General features: G+C 46.3%; 1 protein-coding gene across 1 annotated transcript in view; it reads left to right on the forward strand.

Annotated features, from left to right (window-relative positions):
* Positions 1 to 20,821, forward strand: part of FER (FER tyrosine kinase) — a 772,263-nt gene extending 751,442 nt beyond the window's left edge. Inside the window, exon 19 of the mRNA XM_069226363.1 lies at positions 20,338 to 20,821. Coding sequence (XP_069082464.1) covers positions 20,338 to 20,480 — 143 coding nt within the window. The 3' untranslated portion in view covers positions 20,481 to 20,821. The remainder of the gene's footprint in view (positions 1 to 20,337) is intronic.
* The last annotated feature ends 872 nt before the right edge of the window (positions 20,822 to 21,693 follow it).

Genomic DNA, 21,693 nt, shown 5'->3' on the forward strand with positions numbered 1-21,693 from the left:
CAATAAATTGCACACTGGCATCAGTGTGCATTTATTGTGCTGAGAAGTTTGATACCAAACTTCCCAGTTTTCAGTGTAGCCATTATGGAACTGTGGAGTTCATGATTGACAAACTCCCAGACCATATACTCTTATGGCTACCCTGCACTTACAATGTCTAAGGTTTTGCTTAGACACTGTAGGGGCATAGTGCTCGTGCACATATGCCCTCACCTGTGGTATAGTGCACCCTGCCTTGGGGCTGTAAGGCCTGCTATGGGAGTGACTTACTTATGCCACAGGCAGTGTGAGGTTGGCATGGCACTCTGAGGGGAGTGCCATGTTGACTTAGTCATTTTCTTCCCACCAGCACAGACAAGCTGTGAGGCAGTGTGCATGTGCTGAGTGAGGGCTCCCTTGGGTGGCATAAAACATGCTGTAGCCCTTGGAGACCTTCCTTGGCATCAGGGTCCTTGGTACCAGGGGTACCAGTTACAAGGGAATTACCTGAATGCCAGGGTTGTGCCAATTGTGGAGACAAAAGTACAGTTTAGGGAAAGAACACTGGTGCTGGGGCCTGGCTAGCAGGGTCGCATTACACTTTCAAATCATAACTTTAGCATCAGCAAAGGTGAAATGTTAGGGGGTAACCATGCCAAGGCGGCATTTCCTTACAGCTAGTTTAAGCAAATTGAACAAAATCATCTGGCTTACCCCAGCTGGCCATGGACTTTCAACCAATTTTATTTTTTAAAGAGGCAGGGCAGATGTTGTGGGTGATAGTCTCACACCTAATGTCAGAATGTGAGGTACCCACAACTTGTCTGTACTCTCACAGCACTAGAGTGTATGTCTGGGACTCTACATTTATCTCACAAATGGGAGCCTGGACTACCAATCAAAGATAATAAAAGAGGAGGATGAAATTGAGATCAAATGGGAGATCCGCAGCAAGTGATTCAAAGGGTTGTTGCTCAGAACTGTATAAATAAGGAAGAGAAGAACAAGGTGGGACAATTCCTAAAATCACACTATTGGAAGGTATTGGGTGTGTGGCGAGTTGTCTCTGCACACAGGAGAGAAACAGAAGAGGCACTGTCAAGTGGTTGAACAAGCAGCAGCCATCCACCTTGGCAAACTCTTCTGGTGCAATGGTCCGCTGTTCGTGCTTGTGAAGAGTGAGCAGGGGCCAGACCCCTTGCAAGGTTGTGCAAGGCAATTGCCTGCTTTGTCCACGTCTTTAAATGGTATTGAATTTGAGCAAAAGCCAAACTAGTGATCTGTGCTTGACCCTAAGTGTCAAGTACACATAGAATCTTCAAAATATTTGGGATGTAAATTGCACAAACAAACTGTAAACAAATTTAAATGTAATGTTTCTTTAACCTATGGCACTGTTTTCCCCTTTATATACAATTAGATCTCAGATTGAACTGGGAACCAAATACCTTTCGATACCTAGTGATTAATATTTACCATTCTCCCACTGATTTGCAGGATGGAAATCTCAGCAGAGCGTCACGGTCCCTCCAAGCCCAGTTTACTTTTTGGTCTTCACTTCTGCTTTCTGTAGTGGGCCATGTGGCACTAGTGAAGATTGTGTGCTACCCCAATGATAGTATTATTTTGCACACCTTCTCCTGCTCGTCCTTCATTCCTTCTTCAGACATGCCACACATCTGATTTGGTCACTGAGGTGCCGTCGGGTAGCTCTTTCCACTCTAAAGCTACCTGTGACTGTGGGTGGATTAGGTCTTCTGGACTTAGAATGCTATTGTTCAGCTGCACAGGTCCAATGGTTGGCTCGCTGGCTTTCTACCCACCTCCCTGCATGAGATGGGGTTTATCAGTAAAGACTTTTAAGGAAGGCTTAATGCACTGCTCATTGTTTCCTACTGACCATTCTACGGATCACCATCCAGGGTTATTATGCACAGCTTTCTCTTGCCATCAGTGGCATGCTGCAGGTATCTTAATATTGGGGGATTTGTTTCTGGACGTCGAGCTACTAAATATCCAGACCCTTGTGGCAGACTAATATCTTCACCCAGGTCATCTCCTTACTTACAACCACCTTAAATAATCATTAAATTACCCATTTCATGTCTGCACCTAGCACTAACCCTACAAGATGTGTTCCAGAAGCTCTCAACCATAGGAACTGGTGGCAACCTGATAGAATGGGTGTACAGACCTTTCCTGCAACGTGGAAACCACTCCAGGTCTTCTCGTCATACTACCTGGGTGATTGATTTGGCCAAACCTCTGCAAGATACGGACTGGACTAAAATACTGGACTTTCCCCACAAAGTATCCCATGGTTGTCACTTTAAGTACATTCATAGTGCTTCCTTGGGAATGCATGCCACCCGTTGCTTGCCATTGACCGTGTGGTTTGTAACTCACATTTTGTTGCTTTCAATTTGCTGACTTTATATGTTTTAGGCTAGGCAGGTTGAGTTTGTTCCTTCCCTTGCCCAAATCTTATTTACACTATCCTTCCGAGTGCCCCCTTTCTGTAAACAGGCCTGTCAATCTTGTTTTTATCTCATCACATTTGCTTTGCATTCAAAGAACAAAGTCAAATGTCAGGCTCTGTCTTCGGTGGGAACTTATTGTTTACTATTCTTTCTCAGACTTCAAAGTGAGAGGATTTATGCAACAATCTTGCTGGATACTGGTGTTAGGAAATAGTTTTTTCTATCACATGACAACATTTAAATAAACTTCAGAATATATCAGAATTAGGAGTAAAAATGAAACACATTTTTGTTAATTCTGAACTGTGCTGGAAACAAATACCTTTATATGATTAAAACAAATCATTCAATTGTCTGTGCACCGTATAGTTTGATTTGGAAAAACTGTATGTCTGTGCAAATGTAATGATCATTTCAATCAAAAATGTGTTATCTGTAAGTGCAGTGTGTTATCACACCATGCATACTCCACGCTACTCTACACCATTCCACACCACTCCACCCTATTCTGTATCACTCCACTTTACACCACTTCATGCCACTGCACTGCACTCCACTCTTCTCCATTCTGAACCATTCCACATTTTGCCACTACACTCTATGCTACTTCACGCAATGCCACTCTACTCTGTACCACTCCACTCTATGCCAATGCACTTTATGCCTCTCTATACCTCTACGCTCTGCTCCTCTGCACGCTATACCACTCCAGTCTAGGCAACACCAATCTAGTCCGCACAACTCCACTCTGCCACACTGCACTGTACGCCATTGCACTCTAATCTAATACATTCTATGCTAGTGCTCTTTACTCTGTAGCACTCACCTCTATGCCCGACACTCTACATCAATAAACTGTACTTCACTCTAATCTACTGTGCACTCTACGCCACGGCACTCTACACCACTTTATTCTATGCCATCACACTCTATGCCACTCTATGCAACTCCATTCTACCCTGCACCTCTCCACTTTAAGTCACTTCACTGTACTGTGAAACAATCTACTTTACGCCACTGCACTCTGTGCCACTGCACTGTACCATGCACCTCTGCACTCCATGCAACTGCACTCTACTCTTAAACAATCAGTTCTACACCACTGCACTCAACGTCACTCTGACCACTGCACTCTAGTTTGATGCACTCTACACTACTGCACACTCACACTCTAATCTGCAACACTGCACTGGCCGCCACTATACTCTACACCACTCTACTCTGTACTACTACATTCTGCACCAATACACTCTATTCCACTGCAGTCTATGCCCCTCTACTCTGCCCCATGCCACTCAATACCACTGCACTCTACACCAGTGCACTCTAAACAACTGCACTGTATGCCACTGCTCTTTACTCTGCACCACTGTACTCTGTGCCACTGCTCCCTGTGTCACTGTACTCCACTCTACATCACGGTACTGACGCTCTATTCTGCAACATTGCACTCTGCCACTGTACTGTACACCAATCTACTCTGTACTGCTGCATTCTACGCTACTGCTCTCTATTCCACTCTACTCTGCATCACTCCACTTTATGCATCTGCACTCTACAGCACTATACTCTACTTTGCACTGCACCATTCTACACAATGCCACTGCACTCTGCCATGTAAGTCTACTCTGCACTATACCACTGCACCACTCTATACTCTCTGCTACTCTACTCCACTGCAGTCTATGCTCAACTGTGTCCCACACCACTGCACTCTACACCAATTGCACTCTAAACAACTGCACTGTACCCCACTGCATTGCACTCTGCACCACTGGGCTCAATGCCACTGCTTCTATGCCACTCTACTCCACTCCACACCACTATGCCTCTAACTTTTAGTCATGCTGAACAGCAGCCACTCTGGTGTATAACATGGCTAAAACACATTGGCAAAGCCAATAACTCTTATGTAGATGAGACGTATTGGCTTTGCCAATGTTTGTTAGTACTGGGAGGTACTGAGGTCCCTGAAAGAACTGTGAATGTGTAAGTCCTTATTTTAAACATGCATTTGACGCCTCATCATGGGTAGTAAGCCCCCATATAAATGCAATTAAATCATAATATAGGCTGCTACAAAATGTGAACATTTGTTTTAGTTAAATTAAACAAAAGTGCTTCTCAAATACAGATTTGAATAATATACAGTTTATACCTAGTACTACAAATATTTATAACACTCTTCATTAAAATCACACAGCTCACCTTGGGACACCATTACAGTACCTCTCTAAAAGAAAATATATTTGCTGTCAGAAAGCTTCAAGTGACTCCTTTTATTAAAGCCAATACAGGTTTTCAAGCCCCTTTGCATTTGCAGATTTACCGGTTGCCCACATTTCAATTTCTTTAGGGAAGGAGACACCCTGCAAGAAGACCTTTTCTGATCTGTCTGCCCCTCCCTCCGAGCACAGGAGACTACCTGCCTTTCAATCCAGATGGGGAAATTGATCTGCCCGTAACTTCGCCCTGCCCCCACTGTCCTTTTGGTGAAAGACTAAAATTACGGACAAATGCTGTCCGTTAAGCCTTTCATTGCGGAAAACAGACGGTAGGGCGAAATTACGGGCAGTCCGTGAAATTTACAGACGGGTGGTCACCCTATCCTGAAGTGTCCAGTTGGCGGCCTGGTGGCCAGGAGCAGAAGTAGACGATGCAGAGGAGTCCTGGTGGAGTCTTGCACATTGAATCTGGGGAACCACTCGCAGGAGAGTCCGTAAGTAGCCCTAATAGGGGTTTTGATCACTTTGCACAGTGACCACCTATCAGACCCTATCAGAGGGGGACACTGATGTCACCTGCCTGATGTGGCCACTCAGATGCTCGCAGGGGCCTCTGCACATCTTGTTTTCAAAGTGTCGGATTTAGATAGGTAGATAGATAGATAGGTAGATAGATAGATAGGTAGATAGATAGATAGGTAGATAGATAGGTAGATATATAGATAGATAGGTAGATGGATGGATAGATATAGTGTGTGCACTTAGCTTCAGTTGGGGACTGCCTACAATTAATCTAGTTCAGTGTTAATGTAATAAAGTACCTTTATTTTTGCAACACTATGTAGCTCCTTTCAGGTGTGGTAAGCTTCTGTGTGACTGCTGTGGTATTGCAAGTGCTTTGCAGTCCTCCTAGATAAGTCCGGGCTGCTCATCCACAGCTACCTCTAGAGAGCCCTGGCTTCCTAGTCACTGTCTTCATTCACCAATAGGGGTTGCCTGGACCTGGTGTTAGGTGTTAGCACCATAGGTGTCCACCACACACAGCTTGCTACAGTCCTGTCAGGATTGCAGCATTCTCAGCAGCACATTCACATACCAGAGTGTGGGATAACATGATTCTGATGACAAACCAAAGGTTGTTCCCCTACCAGTACGCCTTGAAGCAATACATGCCCCACTTAGATGACAGATCTGCATACATTAATGGTTTGCTATGCCAAACCCCTGCCCGCCAGTTCAGACAAGAAGTTGACAACGTGCACTACATCTTACCCTTCTCGACTGCGGAATCGGCCTATGCTATCCCTTGACTGTGGAATCAGCCTATGCTTTCCAAATCTTCCAGTACCTTATGTCGAAAGGCCAGGGACTTCCTAACGTCCTTTGGAATCTACCAGGCCATCAAGAGGGTAGTTCCATCCGGAGCCAATTGGTGCAGGGTGCCTCAATGGTCCGTCAGGCGTGCATGTAATTGAGTCACCATTGAAGCTCCATCCTGGCTTGTGGGATAGATACATCTCTTGAGAGTAAGTCAAGACCTTCCTGAGGAGGATAATGCTGCGGGCCCAGGAAGATCCCCCTGATGGACGACAATAGCAAGCCTTCAATCCTTACTACATGCCAAAGGGAGAATTTCTCAATATTCAACATCTTGCGTAATTCCTGACGTATCAAGAGCATCTTCTTTTGAGAAAGCGATCTCGAAGCCCAAGCAGGACATCTGTTGCACTGGAACAAAGTCTGATTTCTGATGGTTTGCAATGAAAGCCAAATTTTGCAGAAGGGTTACAGTCATGTGTAAGTGGTTGACCAGAGTGTCCTAGTGCATTAAGAGAATGTCGTCTAGGTATACCTATCAGTCTGACCTCTCTTCTCCGGAGCCATTCCATAATCTGATGTAGTAGTTTAGTAAAGCACCCAGAAGCGGAGGACATTCTGAACGGAAGGCATGTGAATTTGAAAAATTGTCCACTCTGTTCAAACTGAAGAAAATGTCTGTGGGGCGAAAAATTGGAACAGTGAGATAGGCATCCTTGAGGTAAAGTCTCATCAGCTAATTGTTGAGCAACAGAATGTCCTGTAGGAGATGAATGTCTTTCATTTTGAAGTGGTTATATACCACCCACTGGTTGAAATATATGAGATTGAGTACCGGTCGAAAGCACTTGTCTTTCTTCTCCACAAGGAAAATGTTGCTCAGGAATCCTTTGGAATGAAGTATGGTGGGAACAATTGCTCCCTTCTCTAGAAAGTCTGCCACCCCTTGATCTACTACCGGAGTTTATCTTTGGAGAACAGAAGGGGGTTTGGGCGAGTGTTCTGCTTGGGAGTGGCAGGCCTGCAGACACAGTTTGTATTGGTGGCATAATATGTGCTGCAGTCCATGGGTGTACCAATGTCATGGGTACCTAAGTACCATATACTATGGACTTATTTGGGTGCACCAGCATGCCAATTGTGGGGTGTAAAAGTTATTTACTAACTACAATTTGGGGAGAGGACACTGACACTGGGGTCCTGGTTAACAGGATCCCAGTGTACTAGAGTCTAAACACTCTGACACCAGGCAAAAAGTGTGAGAAAGGTGTTACTTTCCTACACGCATTTGCCAAGAAGCAACCACCTGAGGGTTTGTGTTTGTGCTAATTCCACCAGAGCCAGTTCTACAAACAGTGCATTAGAATGCAGAGTTCTGGTCCTGGATATCTACCAGGCAGCAATGTGGGCTCCCAACCCAAGTTTCCCTAACATTACAATCTGGACATTGAGGTCTGTGGTGACTGACATTTTGGCCATTCAGTCCTGCAGGACTTCTTTGTCTGAAATTGGTCCACAAACCCACCTCTGGGGATGGTATTACTTTAGTAGCTAATTGTAAGGTAAGGAATCTGCCGCTAGATGTCTTCATCAGGTGAAAAAATTACCTACCTTCGGTAATGCCTCATCTGTTAAGAGGATCTAGCCGCAGATTCCTTACCTACCCCCCCCCCCCCCCCAATCCTCCACGTTCTGCGGACAGATTTCTAGGGCTAAGGATGCTCCCTATCAGGGCCCTAGTTTGGACACCTGGCTTGGGAAGTTGCGATGCAGTAATTGAGGTCCATGCACCAAGATGGCGCCTACAAAAGGTGATTGCAACGTCCCTTCTGGTGCAGATGACACCAACTGTGTCACACAGCTCCCTTTCTTGGCATTAAGATTTGTTCATTGGGAGCTCATAATTAATTGACACAGAGATGTCTCTTGTTTGTCATATTGTTTCCATCGGCAGTTGCTTAAGTGGCTTCACATTTTTGGTGCTGAAAACAGTCACGGAAGAAGCTGACGTCAGCCCGTCTGGGAGGGGATTATATGGACTCAGTCGACATCCTATCCGGTGGATAACGTTGCTACAGAGTCGCACAATGCCCTCTTCCGACGTTCAGGGGTACGGCTGGGGAAAAAAATTCTAGATCCAGTCTGGCGCCTGGTGGAAAATTCCAAGGTAAGGAATCTGCGGTTTAATCCTGTTTCTACCAGATAAGGCGTTACCGAAAGCAAGTAACTTGTTCACCAAAGCGTGAGAGCTCCTTAATGAATGGATCTCCGAAGAGCCCTCCATTTGCTCTAGCTTCCGTGGTGGCAAGCTCACCCAGTCTGGGCTCAATCATAATCAGAAAGGAGCGCTGTTGCTCCATAAATAAGGCGCAATTGGCATTGCCTAGGAAACAGGGCCTGCTGTGCCCACCTGAACAGAATGTTTGGGGCAATCATGTGGCTGGAGTCTTCCCTATTTTTCTTTGGCATTTTTAGCCATATTGAGAATTTTTGTTAGAGGACCCAGGACATCAAGGACCTTGTCCCGCCAGGACCAATCCAGACCCTTCTTAGGGTCTTTGACAAATTTAGTTATACAGGGAGTGCAGAATTATTAGGCAAATGAGTATTTTGACCACATCATCCTCTTTATGCATGTTGTCTTACTCCAAGCTGTATAGGCTCGAAAGCCTACTACCAATTAAGCATATTAGGTGATGTGCATCTCTGTAATGAGAAGGGGTGTGGTCTAATGACATCAACACCCTATATCAGGTGTGCATAATTATTAGGCAACTTCCTTTCCTTTGGCAAAATGGGTCAAAAGAAGGACTTGACAGGCTCAGAAAAGTCAAAAATAGTGAGATATCTTGCAGAGGGATGCAGCACTCTTAAAATTGCAACGCTTCTGAAGCGTGATCATCGAACAATCAAGCGTTTCATTCAAAATAGTCAACAGGGTCGCAAGAAGCGTGTGGAAAAACCAAGGCGCAAAATAACTGCCCATGAACTGAGAAAAGTCAAGCGTGCAGCTGCCACGATGCCACTTGCCACCAGTTTGGCCATATTTCAGAGCTGCAACATCACTGGAGTGCCCAAAAGCACAAGGTGTGCAATACTCAGAGACATGGCCAAGGTAAGAAAGGCTGAAAGACGACCACCACTGAACAAGACACACAAGCTGAAACGTCAAGACTGGGCCAAGAAATATCTCAAGACTGATTTTTCTAAGGTTTTATGGACTGATGAAATGAGAGTGAGTCTTGATGGACCAGATGGATGGGCCCGTGGCTTGATTGGTAAAGGGCAGAGAGCTCCAGTCTGACTCAGACGCCAGCAAGGTGGAGGTGGAGTACTGGTTTGGGCTGGTATCATCAAAGATGAGCTTGTGGGGCCTTTTCGGGTTGAGGATGGAGTCAAGCTCAACTCCCAGTCCTACTGCCAGTTCCTGGAAGACACCTTCTTCAAGCAGTGGTACAGGAAGAAGTCTGCATCCTTCAAGAAAAACATGATTTTCATGCAGGACAATGCTCCATCACACGCGTCCAAGTACTCCACAGCGTGGCTGGCAAGAAAGGGTATAAAAGAAGGAAATCTAATGACATGGCCTCCTTGTTCACCTGATCTGAACCCCATTGAGAACCTGTGGTCCATCATCAAATGTGAGATTTACAAGGAGGGAAAACAGTACACCTCTCTGAACAGTGTCTGGGAGGCTGTGGTTGCTGCTGCACGCAATGTTGATGGTGAACAGATCAAAACACTGACAGAATCCATGGATGGCAGGCTTTTGAGTGTCCTTGCAAAGAAAGGTGGCTATATTGGTCACTGATTTGTTTTTGTTTTGTTTTTGAATGTCAGAAATTTATATTTGTGAATGTTGAGATGTTATATTGGTTTCACTGGTAATGATAAATAATTGAAATGGGTATATATTTTTTTTTGTTAAGTTGCCTAATAATTATGCACAGTGATAGTCACCTGCACACACAGATATCCCCCTAACATAGCTAAAACTAAAAACAAACTAAAAACTACTTCCAAAAATATTCAGTTTTGATATTAATGAGTTTTTTGGGTTCATTGAGAACATGGTTGTTGTTCAATAATAAAATTAATCCTCAAAAATACAACTTGCCTAATAATTCTGCACTCCCTGTAAATGTAGCCATCTTGGGGTTGATGTCACAAGTACAAGCCACCTTACCATCTAGGGAGGGTCTAGGACACTCCACCCTCAGATACCTCGTGATTCATGGGTTTTCAAATGCAGCTGGCCACTTGCCACTCTAGTAGCCAAGTCCCAGTCCCTAGTGAGGGTGATAAATAACCTCTTGGTTGAGCATACCCGATACCCCCACAGAGTCTTGGTCACCACTTTCATCTAACCTGAGCTTCTTGGCACTGGCTTCTGATGGCCATGTTCTGGTCAAGTCTGGTTCATCACCCAAGTTATCGGGATCTTCCCCAGTACTATCACCTGAACCCAGCTGGAAACAGGAATCCTCCGTGTGGTATCCCCAGGTTGGGAATCATCCTTGTCCGTTAGGGCCTCAAGATGCCTTTTTGAAAAGGCTTTGCAAAGCCGTTTAGAGGTGTCAAGTGGGGGGTTGCCCTAGTCTTGACGGCAGGTCTGGCTTTGCCTTTGCCCTTAGGGGCTTTCTGCGAGTTGTTAGGAGTAAGCCTCAGGCCTTCCCCATCTGGGGTTAAGATACTGCTCGGTTCCTTGAGCTCCATAATTTTTTGGCTCAAAGGTGCTAGAGCCTCAGTGATTGCTGTATCAAATTATGCCTCACTGGCTTCTACGAGGTCTTCATGCATCGGGAGGAGCCCATGTTCCTCTTCCATGGTTTCCTACTGACCTTCCGGGCACCAGCCATGTTATTGTTATGAAGGAGAGAGCCTTTGATAATTAGTAAGGCACTATACAGTGATTAGTCACTGTTTAAGACATACAACCTGTGGTATTGGCTAGGATGAAATATGTTTTAGCCAATGCTTGTTGCAGGGAGGGCAGAGAACCTATTGGGCTGTCTAGGTTCCAGTTTTATTAGCCAATGTTTACTACCAGGAGCATGAGGGAGGGAAAACTGACAAGCCCTCTGATATGTAATGGGCTGTAAGGAAAACACTCCACAGTGAAAACCACATGACTGGAGCACCAACAACAACTTAATAATAGCTGTGGATGTATGCCTGAGTCCTCAGCGTGGCGTCTCTGCTGCGAGGTTCCTTTCACTGCGTGGACGGAAGGGAGACCATTGACCCAGAGATTTACGCTGAAGAATGTCGGGAATGTCCAGAATGCAAGTAGGTCATCCTCTCCTGACAAGGTGAGACGCACATCTCACCACTATCTCTAGTGCCCTCTAGCAGGCCCAACCTACATTCAGGGGAATGCTGAAGAGATGTATAGCAAAGAGCAACCCTCTGCACTACCAGCTCGAACGGGTGCTTGACGCACACAAATATCGTCCTAAGGCTTCCAAAGTGGAGAAAATTTACAGAAAGGCTGTCTTACCTTCCAGCCATAACTCCAAGCCTATAAATGGCAAAGTCTACCCCAGCATACCCCTACAACGTACAATTTAGGAAATGAATAAAAGCATTAGAGAAAAGCACTTATCTGGCTGCTGAGCAGCACAGAAAGAGGAAGTGTTTTTCCTTGATGCTGATTATATAGGGAACATACTGTATGGTTGTTGTGTTCTGTATTGCAAAGACTGAAGGGCGTTGTAGTCTTTGATTGCTGTTGTTTAAGGCTGCTAAGGAAAAAAATAAAGGAAAGAGAAAAACATAATCTAAGCCTCCGGTCCTGAGAGAAATACAATTGTCAAGACGCACAGAAATGAAAGCGTTTTTAATCTGTACTGTTATAAGAAAAAATGTAACTGATTCAGTGTGCGCAGCTGAAAACAGCTGGCCTTTATCACAGAGGTTATCTAATCCACCAACGACAAATCTGAACCAATTTTTAATTCTATATTCAAGTAAACAGAGCTGGTTACAAAACTAGCCAAGATCCCAAAACAGGTAAAGTTGGGGAGGGCAAAGGATCTCAATCTTATCACTGCTGTTTGAGATGGTTAACGCTCATCTGATACTCAGTTTTGGCCTGTCAGTCATGTGGTAATGTAATAGTTTATAATTTTATAAATACATTAATCTGTGATCTTTGTTGTGATAAATCCAGAGAGAAAGTTATGCAGAAAATCAACAATGATGTTAAACAGACTGGTGCCCATACCCAAATTAAGGAGAGTGCTAGGTTGCAAAGGCTCAGCCGATTCCACCAGCCCTCCCTGGGACTCCGCCAGCTGTATAATGGACATTCTGCTGGGCCGGCGGGTGGAAACAGTGTTTCCGCCGGCCCAGCAGAATGCAGGGCCGGGACATTGCTGGCAGCTCCATGTCACACAATCAATGCCTCTGTGCGGTGGGTGCAGCTTCACCCGTCGCGCAGATCACTGCCCGTAAATCGGGCAGTGACTAGCGCGATGGGGCACTGCACAGGGGCCCCTGCACTGCCCATGCCAAGTGCATTGTTTGTGCAGGGGGCCCCGGAGCGCCCCTTCCGCCAGCCTTTTCATGGTGGGGGAACCCACCAGAGAAAGGCTGGTGGCAGTAGGGATCATTATCCGCTGGGCAGCAGCGCTGCCCTGTCGGAAAATGATTCCCTCCACCGCCAGGCTGCCTGTCGGAGGCAGCCTGGCGGTGGATGAGGGCAGCCTATGGCAGCCCTCCATGTGTTCATTATATGGCGGTTCAGCCCGCCATGCCGGTGGCGGTCTTTTCACCCGCCGCCGGCATGGTGGGCTGAGCCACCGGGGATCAAGTCTTGACATAAACGATGAGTCATCCAAACTTTCCACTTAAATGTTCAAATGTATTTGGATGTTTTGGAATGTGGATGGTAGCTCCTTCCTTCAAAAGATTGCAGTTAGGGTGGGGGCAGGGATCTTAGGGGGGATAAGAGACCTTTTTCTGTCCTTATATCTGCATACACTTCTGTCTAGACGAGGTGCAGCTTTGAAAAATCAGGCAAAGAAATAAGAGATTTTATATCTTGCTACTCTCTGCTACAAATTTTATGATTTTGCAAAAAATATCCCGGAAGATATTAGAGAATGTGTTTTTTTAATGTAGGTACACTGAAGCTGGAAGTAGTGTGTGGTTGTTTTGTGTCCTTGTTAAAAGTGCTGTTACTACTGAGAAAGTATTTTAGAGTACAGGTTGGAAAAATGCGGAATAAGCTGTTTGAAGATGATCTTAAGACCCACCCATAATATCTTGCTTGAGCTGTCTCACAGGGTTTATAGCACTGACTCCTCTGCCAGGGGTGTATATTAACAGCATACACTTACATAGAGTCACCCTGTTATTCCATCTAGAGTCATTGTTAAGAATGTATCTGCTGTGAATGTGCAGTAATTTGTACACTGGGTCAGGTTACAGTTAGTTCAGGTGATACAAGTCGATTAGACATGAAACAAACTAATGTGCTGGGGAAGAGTGCCATTTTAGCAAATAAAAAAAAAACTGATAGACTTCTAGCTGCAGATTCCTTACCTTTGATTTTCCCAGGCTACAGACTGGATCCGGAAAAGTTTGCTGAGCAATAGCCCTTGTGCACGTCATTGGGTGGCTCCACTCGGCTCCATGTGGCATCATTGGTGCTGGATCTGATTTCTCAGCCACCTCTGTAGGCGCCAAGCCAGTGAAGGTGTCGGTTCTTTTATGTCCGCACCAGTTAGCACATATCCGGAGAGAGCTACCCCTCTGTCGCTTTTTGACAGGCCTTTTTTTGACTTTTTGTCAAGTTTTTTCTCTGTGTGTCGAGATGTCTTTGAGGAAAGCTGTGTTTAAACCGTGTGCCACCTGTCACTGAGCCATGTCGGTCACCAGTCCCCCCATCTCGTTTGCCTCTGCTGTCTCAAGTGCAACCATGACTCTAAGTCGTGCTCGGACAGCCGGGCCATGGTTCCGAAAGCTTTGCGGGAGCTGTCCCTAAAGCTGATTGCGGCCTGGCAGTCGGCAACACTGGCTTACGCGACTCCGATAAGGTCTCGTCATGAAGGAAGTTGCAGGACCAATCTCAGGGCCACAAGTCCTCTTCTTCGCATTCGAGGTTCTCAAAACACTTGAAGAGGCATAAGAAGAAGAAGTCCAAGAGGACTTCAACTTCATATTGTCTGTAGGCTGACAAGGCGAGCAGGGAACTTCTGCGGAGCGATTAGCCAATTTGACTCCATGCCTCCCACATTTTCCGGGAGCCGGATCGACAACTGCTCAAATAAAGGAGTTCTATGAGGCCATGCACCGCGTATTTGAGTGGGCCAACCCCTCTGCCGTGTTTTCGGCCCCGCAAGGTCAGATGAGACTTCAACCTGATCCACGCTGGCAGCTTCGGCCTCGGCCCCAGTGGCGTCTCATGGATCTGAGTCTGGATCCAGACCAGTGCCAGCCATACCCAGGCGACCTTCTCTGGCAACTGTCATGACGCCACTGGTGGCGCCAGCCCCATTCTTATAACCAATGATCCAGAGCCGGAACGGTGTCGCACAACACTGATTACACATACAGGTGCCAGATCATTGACTGAGCCTCCTTTTTGACAGACAGACATGGGTGAAAAGTGGGAGGGGTCACTGGACCCTTTAGAACACTAGTTGGAAAGATCTTTGGATTGGTACCAGGAGCTAGGAGAGGCCAGTGGACTGGACACCTCTCCAGATACTGGCTTGCCCTCACCCCTGTTGTGCGTTTGGAGGAGGGAGCGTCCTATGCAATGGTGGTGCGTAGGACAGCTCAGGTCCTCGAACTGCCCTCAGTGGCTATCAAGACAAACTTCTTGACGGAAATGTTTCAGCCTGGGTCTTCTACATCTGAACCCCTTTTGTTCTTCAACAAAACACTTACAGATGTCCTGCTGGGAACTTGGATCAATCCCAGCACTGGGGCTCCTGTAAATAGGACATTTGCCAGCCACAATCGCCCTGCTCCGGTTGACCCTGGATTTCTCAGCCAACACCCCACCCCTGAGAGCTTGGTAGTCCAAGCCTCCACATCCCACAGCTCAATCCCTTCTGCTCCCATGGATATGGAATCCAAGAGACTGGACCACCTTGGGAAACAGTTTTCTCCCACCAGCCTGGCACTGAGGTCAGTGAACACATCATGCTTATTGGGCCATTTCTCCCATACCACTTGGGACACGATTGTGAAAGAGCTGCCTCAGGTCCTGGAGGAGGCCCAATCCATATTCTTCCAAGCAGTTGACCATCAGGTTTGGTTTAGATGCGGCTGACTCTCTGGGCAGAGCGGTTGTGTCGACAGTGGCCTTAAGGCGTCCAAGCGGTTCGATGGTACTCGCTTTTTTGACGAGGAGGCAGAGTCGGAGCTGGAGCACTTTAAGGACTCTCGGACTACGGCCAAGTCCTTGGGCTTCTCGTTGACTCCTCATTAACTATCTGCATTTTTCCCCTTTTGTGGCTACGGAAGAGGGCTCCAGCCCTATCCAGCCACCATCCTACGCAACCAACCCAGAGTATGCGAGGACGTCGGCATGTTATCTTCAGACCTAAAGAGTCTGCAAGCCAGAAGTCACCAGCCACACAGCCCCTGGCAGCTGCAGCCTCAAAGCCCTCCTAGTTTGGATCTGCAGGACCATGCTTGCCCAGTTGGAGGGAGAATACACCATCATCACCGCCACTGGAAGTCTATAACATCCAACTCAATGGTTCTGCAGATCATCAGGAATCCTTTCCTCCTCCTATTCCACCAACATTCGAATGGCTGGCGGAGGATTGATTGTCACTGCTCCGAGAGGAAGTTATGGCTCACTTGGCCAAGACAGCCATAGGAGGATCCCGATATCAGAAGTAGGCAGTGGTTGCTATTGCTGCTACTTTCTGATACCCAAAAAGAACAAGGGTCTTCGCCCTATTCTAGGCCTATGAACCGTAAATCTCTTCCTCAAAAAGGAGAAGTTCAAGATGCTCACGTTGGCCCAGGCCTTGTCTGCCCTAGACCTTGAAGACTGGTTTGTAGTGCTGGATTTGCAGGATGCATATTTTCATATCCCCATCCCGCCGGCCCACAGGCGTTACCTGCGGTTTAAGATAGGGTTCACTATAAACATGCTGAAGTCACACCTGACTCCTTCTCATGTGCTATCTTTCATAGAAGCTGTTCTGGACAGATAGCAGTTTTGGGCTTATCCTCCCAAGCAGCGAGTCCAGGATATTTAGGCTATGATACGGAGGTTTCAGCCTTGGTCTTAGATTTCAGTCAGAATGACCCTGAGGCTGCTGGGCCTCATGGCTTCCTGCACCCTGCTGGTGACACATGCCAGATCGCATATGCAGACTCTGCATTGGGACCTGAAGTTCCAGTGGGCACAGCATCAGGAAAATCTCATCAACATGGTTTAGATTTCCAAGGGCACTGCAAAGGACCTGCAGTGGTGGTTAACGAACCACAATTGGGTCAGAGGCAGACTCCCCTCCCTTTCCCAACCAGACCTCACAGTAGCGACAGACGTGTCACTCCTAGGTTGGGGTGGCCATTTGGGAGAGGGGGTGATCAGAGGACTCTGCCATGTTGGAGCTCAGGGCGATATGACTGGTTGTATGACGGAACACCGACTTTGAAAACAACTAGTGCCTTAAGAACGAGGTCGGAACACTGACCTCGTTCTTACTACTAATGATTTTACCACGAATGCCTTAACAACGATATTTCGTTGTAAAGGCATTCCTGATAAAATCCTTACTAATAGGCACCATTCACCCTACATCCCTCACCCCCCCCACCCCACCCCAAAACTTAAAACCCCCTGACCCCCACCCCAAAACGCCCCAACCCCACCCCAAAACCTAAAACCCCCTAACCCCCCACCCCCTCCCCAAAACCTAAAACCCCCCACCCCCCCAACCCCAACCTAAAACCCCCTGACCCTCCCACCCCTCCCCAAAACCTAAAACCCCCCACCCCCCCAACCCCACCCCAAAACCTAAAACCCCCCACCCCCCTAACCCCACCCCAAAACCTAAAACCCCCTGACCCCCCCAACCCCACCCCAAAACCTAAAACGTCCCACCCCCCAACCCCACCCCAAAACCTAAAACCCCCTGACCCCCCACCCCCTCCCCAAAACCGCCCCACCCCCAACCCCACCCCAAAACCTAAAGCCCCCTGACCACCCACCCCCTCCCCAAAACGTCCCACCCACCCAACCCCAGCCCAAAACCTAAAACACCCTCCCCCAAACCGCCCACCCCAAAACCTAAAACCCCCTAACCCCCCACCCCTCCCCAAAACCAAAATCGCCCCCACCCCAAAACCCCCTGGCCCCCCCACTCCCTCCCCAAAACCAAAAACGTCCCACCCCAAAACCTAAAACCCCCTAACCCCCCACACCCTCCCCAAAACCAAAAACGCCCCTCCCCAAAACCAAAAACGCCCCACCCCAAAATCTAAAACCCCCTGACCCCCCACCCCCTCCCCAAAACCTAAACCCACCACTTACCTTAGTCGACCCCTTGTCACCTGCGTCGTCGTCCTTCCCCAACTCCCTTCTTTGTACCTTAACCACGCATGTTCGTCGTTCAGAACATACGTAGTTAAGGCACAAAATAACGGAGTCGTGGTTAAAAAAAAAGCGTTGTTGCGCTTTCGTTAACCACGACTCTCGTAATGTTGATGCCTAGCGGATCACGAGTGGCATCTCCATTTGGAGGTGGTACAAGGTCTCTCAGCAGTGGGGAGAGCCTTGGTTAGATATATCTGCTTCCAAAGAGAACATGCAATGTCATTAGTATTGTGAGTTAGAATTTCCAAGGTGGCACTCATTCGGCAATGCTTTTCTTCATGAGTGAAGCTCAGGCCTCCTGTATACCATACCATACAATACCACTCCTGCCCAAAGTTCTGAAGAAGATCAAGAAGGACCGGGACTGGGAACGGAAAGTCTGGTATCCTGAACTTCCGGAAATAAGCATCATTTCTCAGATCAGTCTGCCCCTTCGCGAGGATCTTCTTTTGCAGCAACAGGGGAGGGTTCTCCACCCAAACCTGTCAACTCTGCACCTTCATGCATGGAAATTGGGCAGCGGCAGTTAACAGCCTTTGATCTTCCTCCTGAAGTCTTTCTAATGTTATCTTAGCAGCCAGGCATTCCTCCACAAAAATAGTATATGCCTGCCTTTGGCAAAGATTTGTAAGATATTGTACAGAGAAGTCTATGGATCCTCTTAGTGCTTCTAATATTTTTCTCTACATTCTTACTATTGCCCAACAGGGATCCTCTCTGGGGACAGTGAAGGGCCATCTCTCTGCTCTATCAGCCTTTCTGCTGCTACCTGATCAACCCTCTCATTTCAAGTGCGCTATAGTAAATGGGTTTCTTAAAGGGACTGTAAATATGTTTCCCCATATGCCCTTTGTCATGCATCAGTGGGATCTTAATCTAGTTCTCACATACCTCATGTGTGCTACTTTTGATCCATTGCACAATTGTCCCCTCTGGCTTCTCACCATCAAGACAGCCTTCTTAGCCCCCCCCCCCCCACATCCCTCTAAGGAAGAGGAGCGACTCCATCGGCTGGACCCAAAAAGGGCGCTGTCGTTCTACCTTTACCACCCAAAAGTGTTCCAGGTGGACAACCAACTCTTTGTGAGGTATGTGGAGCAAAGAAGGGACAGGCAGTACAGAAACTGACCATTTTGTGCTAGGGCGTTCTCTGTATTAATATCTGCTACGCCCTGGCCTTCCTGAGTGCTTAAGGACCCATTCCATCAGGGGAAAAGTTGCGACCATGGCACTAGTTTGTGGAGTACCAGTCCTGGACATCTGCCAGGCAGCAACATAGCAATCCCTGCACGGTTGCCAAACACTACTGCCTGGACAGCCTGATCCGAAGGGATGGGCATTTCACTTGTTCGATCCTACAGGACTTTTTAGTCTGAAACACTGTCCACAGCCCACCGCCAGGAGGATATGGCTTGGGTATCTAATCAAAGGTAAGGAATTTGCAGCTAGAAGTCTCTATCAGATGAACCAGTTACTTACCTTTGGTAATGTATTATCTGATTGAGCTGCAGATTCCTCACACCTATCCATGCCTCTCCGCTCTGTGGACTGGTTACTAGGGTTAAGGTTATCACTTTTTCAAGGCCCTAGTTTTGGCACACATAGTGCCAGTTCTTGTCATGGCTCTGCACTTCTGGCGTGGAAAGTTATGATAAAAGTAACTGATGCCCATGTGTCTGGATGGCGCCTATATAGGTGGCTGCGACGTCACTTCCGGTGCCAAGGCCACACGGAGCCAGATGTAGCCACCCAACAGCACGCACAAGGGGTATTGCTCAGCAAAAGTTTCCAGACCCAGCCTGACGCCTGGGAATATCAAAGGTAAGGAATCTTCAGCTAGATAAGAGTCTCTACCAGATAATGTTTTACCGAAGGTAAGTAACTTTTTCATTTAGTAAATTCATTTATAAAGCATTTCACATATTTATTCCATTCGGAACAAAAGAGAAGGTCAATTTAATTTTGATTCAATTGAATTTTGTGCAAATAAATCCAGCGTTTTTATTTCATGCTTCAACTTATCCCAGATCCAGTGTTTTTGTTTACCAAATACAATACCCTGCTGTAATTCTGAGACATTGTGTAAGGAGAATCATGTGTGCTGTCTTAATTGTCAACAAGAAATTTGAGTTTGGGATCGTACAATTCGGTCATGATCCAGACTTGCTCCTTTTTTAGAAGAAGTTCATGAAGAATTTGGCCATATGGTTGGATGGCGGTAACAGCTGACCGAGTGCATGTGTTGGTTACTGCCCCATGGCAGGTTTATGAACACAATTAGGAAGACTGTTAGGGTTCATTTGCTCATTAGCAGTGAGTCGGGAAGGGCGAAGCCTAGTGGTGCAAGATTATGTGCATTTATTTGATATTTAGAAAAAATTAGTGCATCAGGAACGGATGAGCAAAAATATTTGAACGGGACTTCGGCTTAACATACAAAGGGAACAATTATGCATTTTATTCTCTGACTGAATTTTATATTTACTTATATTAGTTTTTTTTGGAAAACGTTAAATAAGTGAAAATAGAACATGTACATTATCTGACAATGTTTACTTTTGTTTTTGATTAGCTTCCAGAACAGTAGTTAATGCAGAATATAGAGATTGTTAAAATAATGTAATCGTTTCTCTTTCGTTAGTTTGGTTTTGTGGGGGCTCGATGACGGAGTTCCCCTTCAAGTCATTTACGGTTATTTTTTTAATTGACGTGATTTGCTTTTATCTCCATTATGTTTCCATTTTCTTCAACTGATGCACCGAAGGTTATAGGATGTCAGCTCCTCAGAAGTGTCCAGAAGAGATTTTCAAAATAATGCAAAAGTGTTGGGAATACAAGGCTGAAAACCGCCCAAAGTTCATCGAGATGCAGAAAGAGCTCACAGCAATCAAGAAGAAAGTGACATAGTCATAGATCTTTAACGGACTTTATTTTTAGCACAGCATTACTGATAGCCTTCTTTTGGGAACACTGTGCCCCAGGCAAGCGTGTTTGGGTCTGCACATTTGTGAGAACCTGCTTGTGTGCTGTATCTCTCCATGAAAGCGACGAGTGTTCAATGCCATTAGTCCTTTCGGCACATCACTGTTGTACTTCAAATTGGGGCTGTGTGGGTTAGCAGTATGCCGCAACCACTGCAATTTTTTTAATGAGTTTCTGGTTCAAGATATAACCGGTTCACTGCATGTGCATTTTAAAGGAGAATGTTTTTATTATGTACCTACATTTGATAAAGCTGTAGGATAGAACAGGCTCAAGTTTGTTGCTTTTTCCATCACCAGCAAGTCAAAATGTGGTTAGTGCTCGAGGAAAATATTGCAGATGGTTCTGCTTATTTTTAGAATTATTTGCATTGACATCAGCACTTGGCTTTCTATTGGCAAACAAGAGGTGCAACTACATTGACAGATCAGCGTTTGAGGCAACAGCATGGTTTAACAAGCTTAACCACCTTTGGCCATTCAAGGATACCGTGAATCGACACTGAGGCCAAGGAAATAAAATATTCTCCAGGACTGAGTTAAAAAAGTGACTTCTGAGCAATATGCGAGCACTACATGTGGTCTCTCCCGTATGGATAACATTTGAGAATTGTGTTTTTTCTGAATTCGGTCCATCATTGTTGCTAACACTCTACTACATGCACCCTGTGTGTTTTTACTCTAAACTCTTCTACACGTTCATGATGCTCAGAGTTTATAAATAAATTGACACTTCCAATCTGTGCACAAGAATAAGGAGATTTGAGAGGCAAAAGGAAGACGAGGAAATAGGGACTTTTGCTGTTGATTGATATGAGGTTTCCACCTACCGTTGTTCATCATGCGCCATATACAATTAAAATTGTAAAATAGCCATTCAAGACCCACTGGCAGCTCTCGAGAAGTAGACTCTGCCTGAGTGTTGCATACCAGTAGCAGCCCGAATTCTAACTATTGGTCTTGGAGAAATAGTGTTTGCATCACCCTAATGCGTCCAAGGCGATGCCACTTACAGATTATTACATTCTGAAGTTCGGTTCAGAATTAAAGTCGAGCCAAAAGTCGGAGGGAGTTAATTTTCAAATGCACACCTTCTTGAGATCGGGCCCTGACCCCATGCTGACGTTTCTGTAAATTAT

Source organism: Pleurodeles waltl, chromosome 1_1 (assembly GCF_031143425.1).
Source record: "Pleurodeles waltl isolate 20211129_DDA chromosome 1_1, aPleWal1.hap1.20221129, whole genome shotgun sequence".
Taxonomy (NCBI): Eukaryota; Metazoa; Chordata; class Amphibia; order Caudata; family Salamandridae; genus Pleurodeles; species Pleurodeles waltl.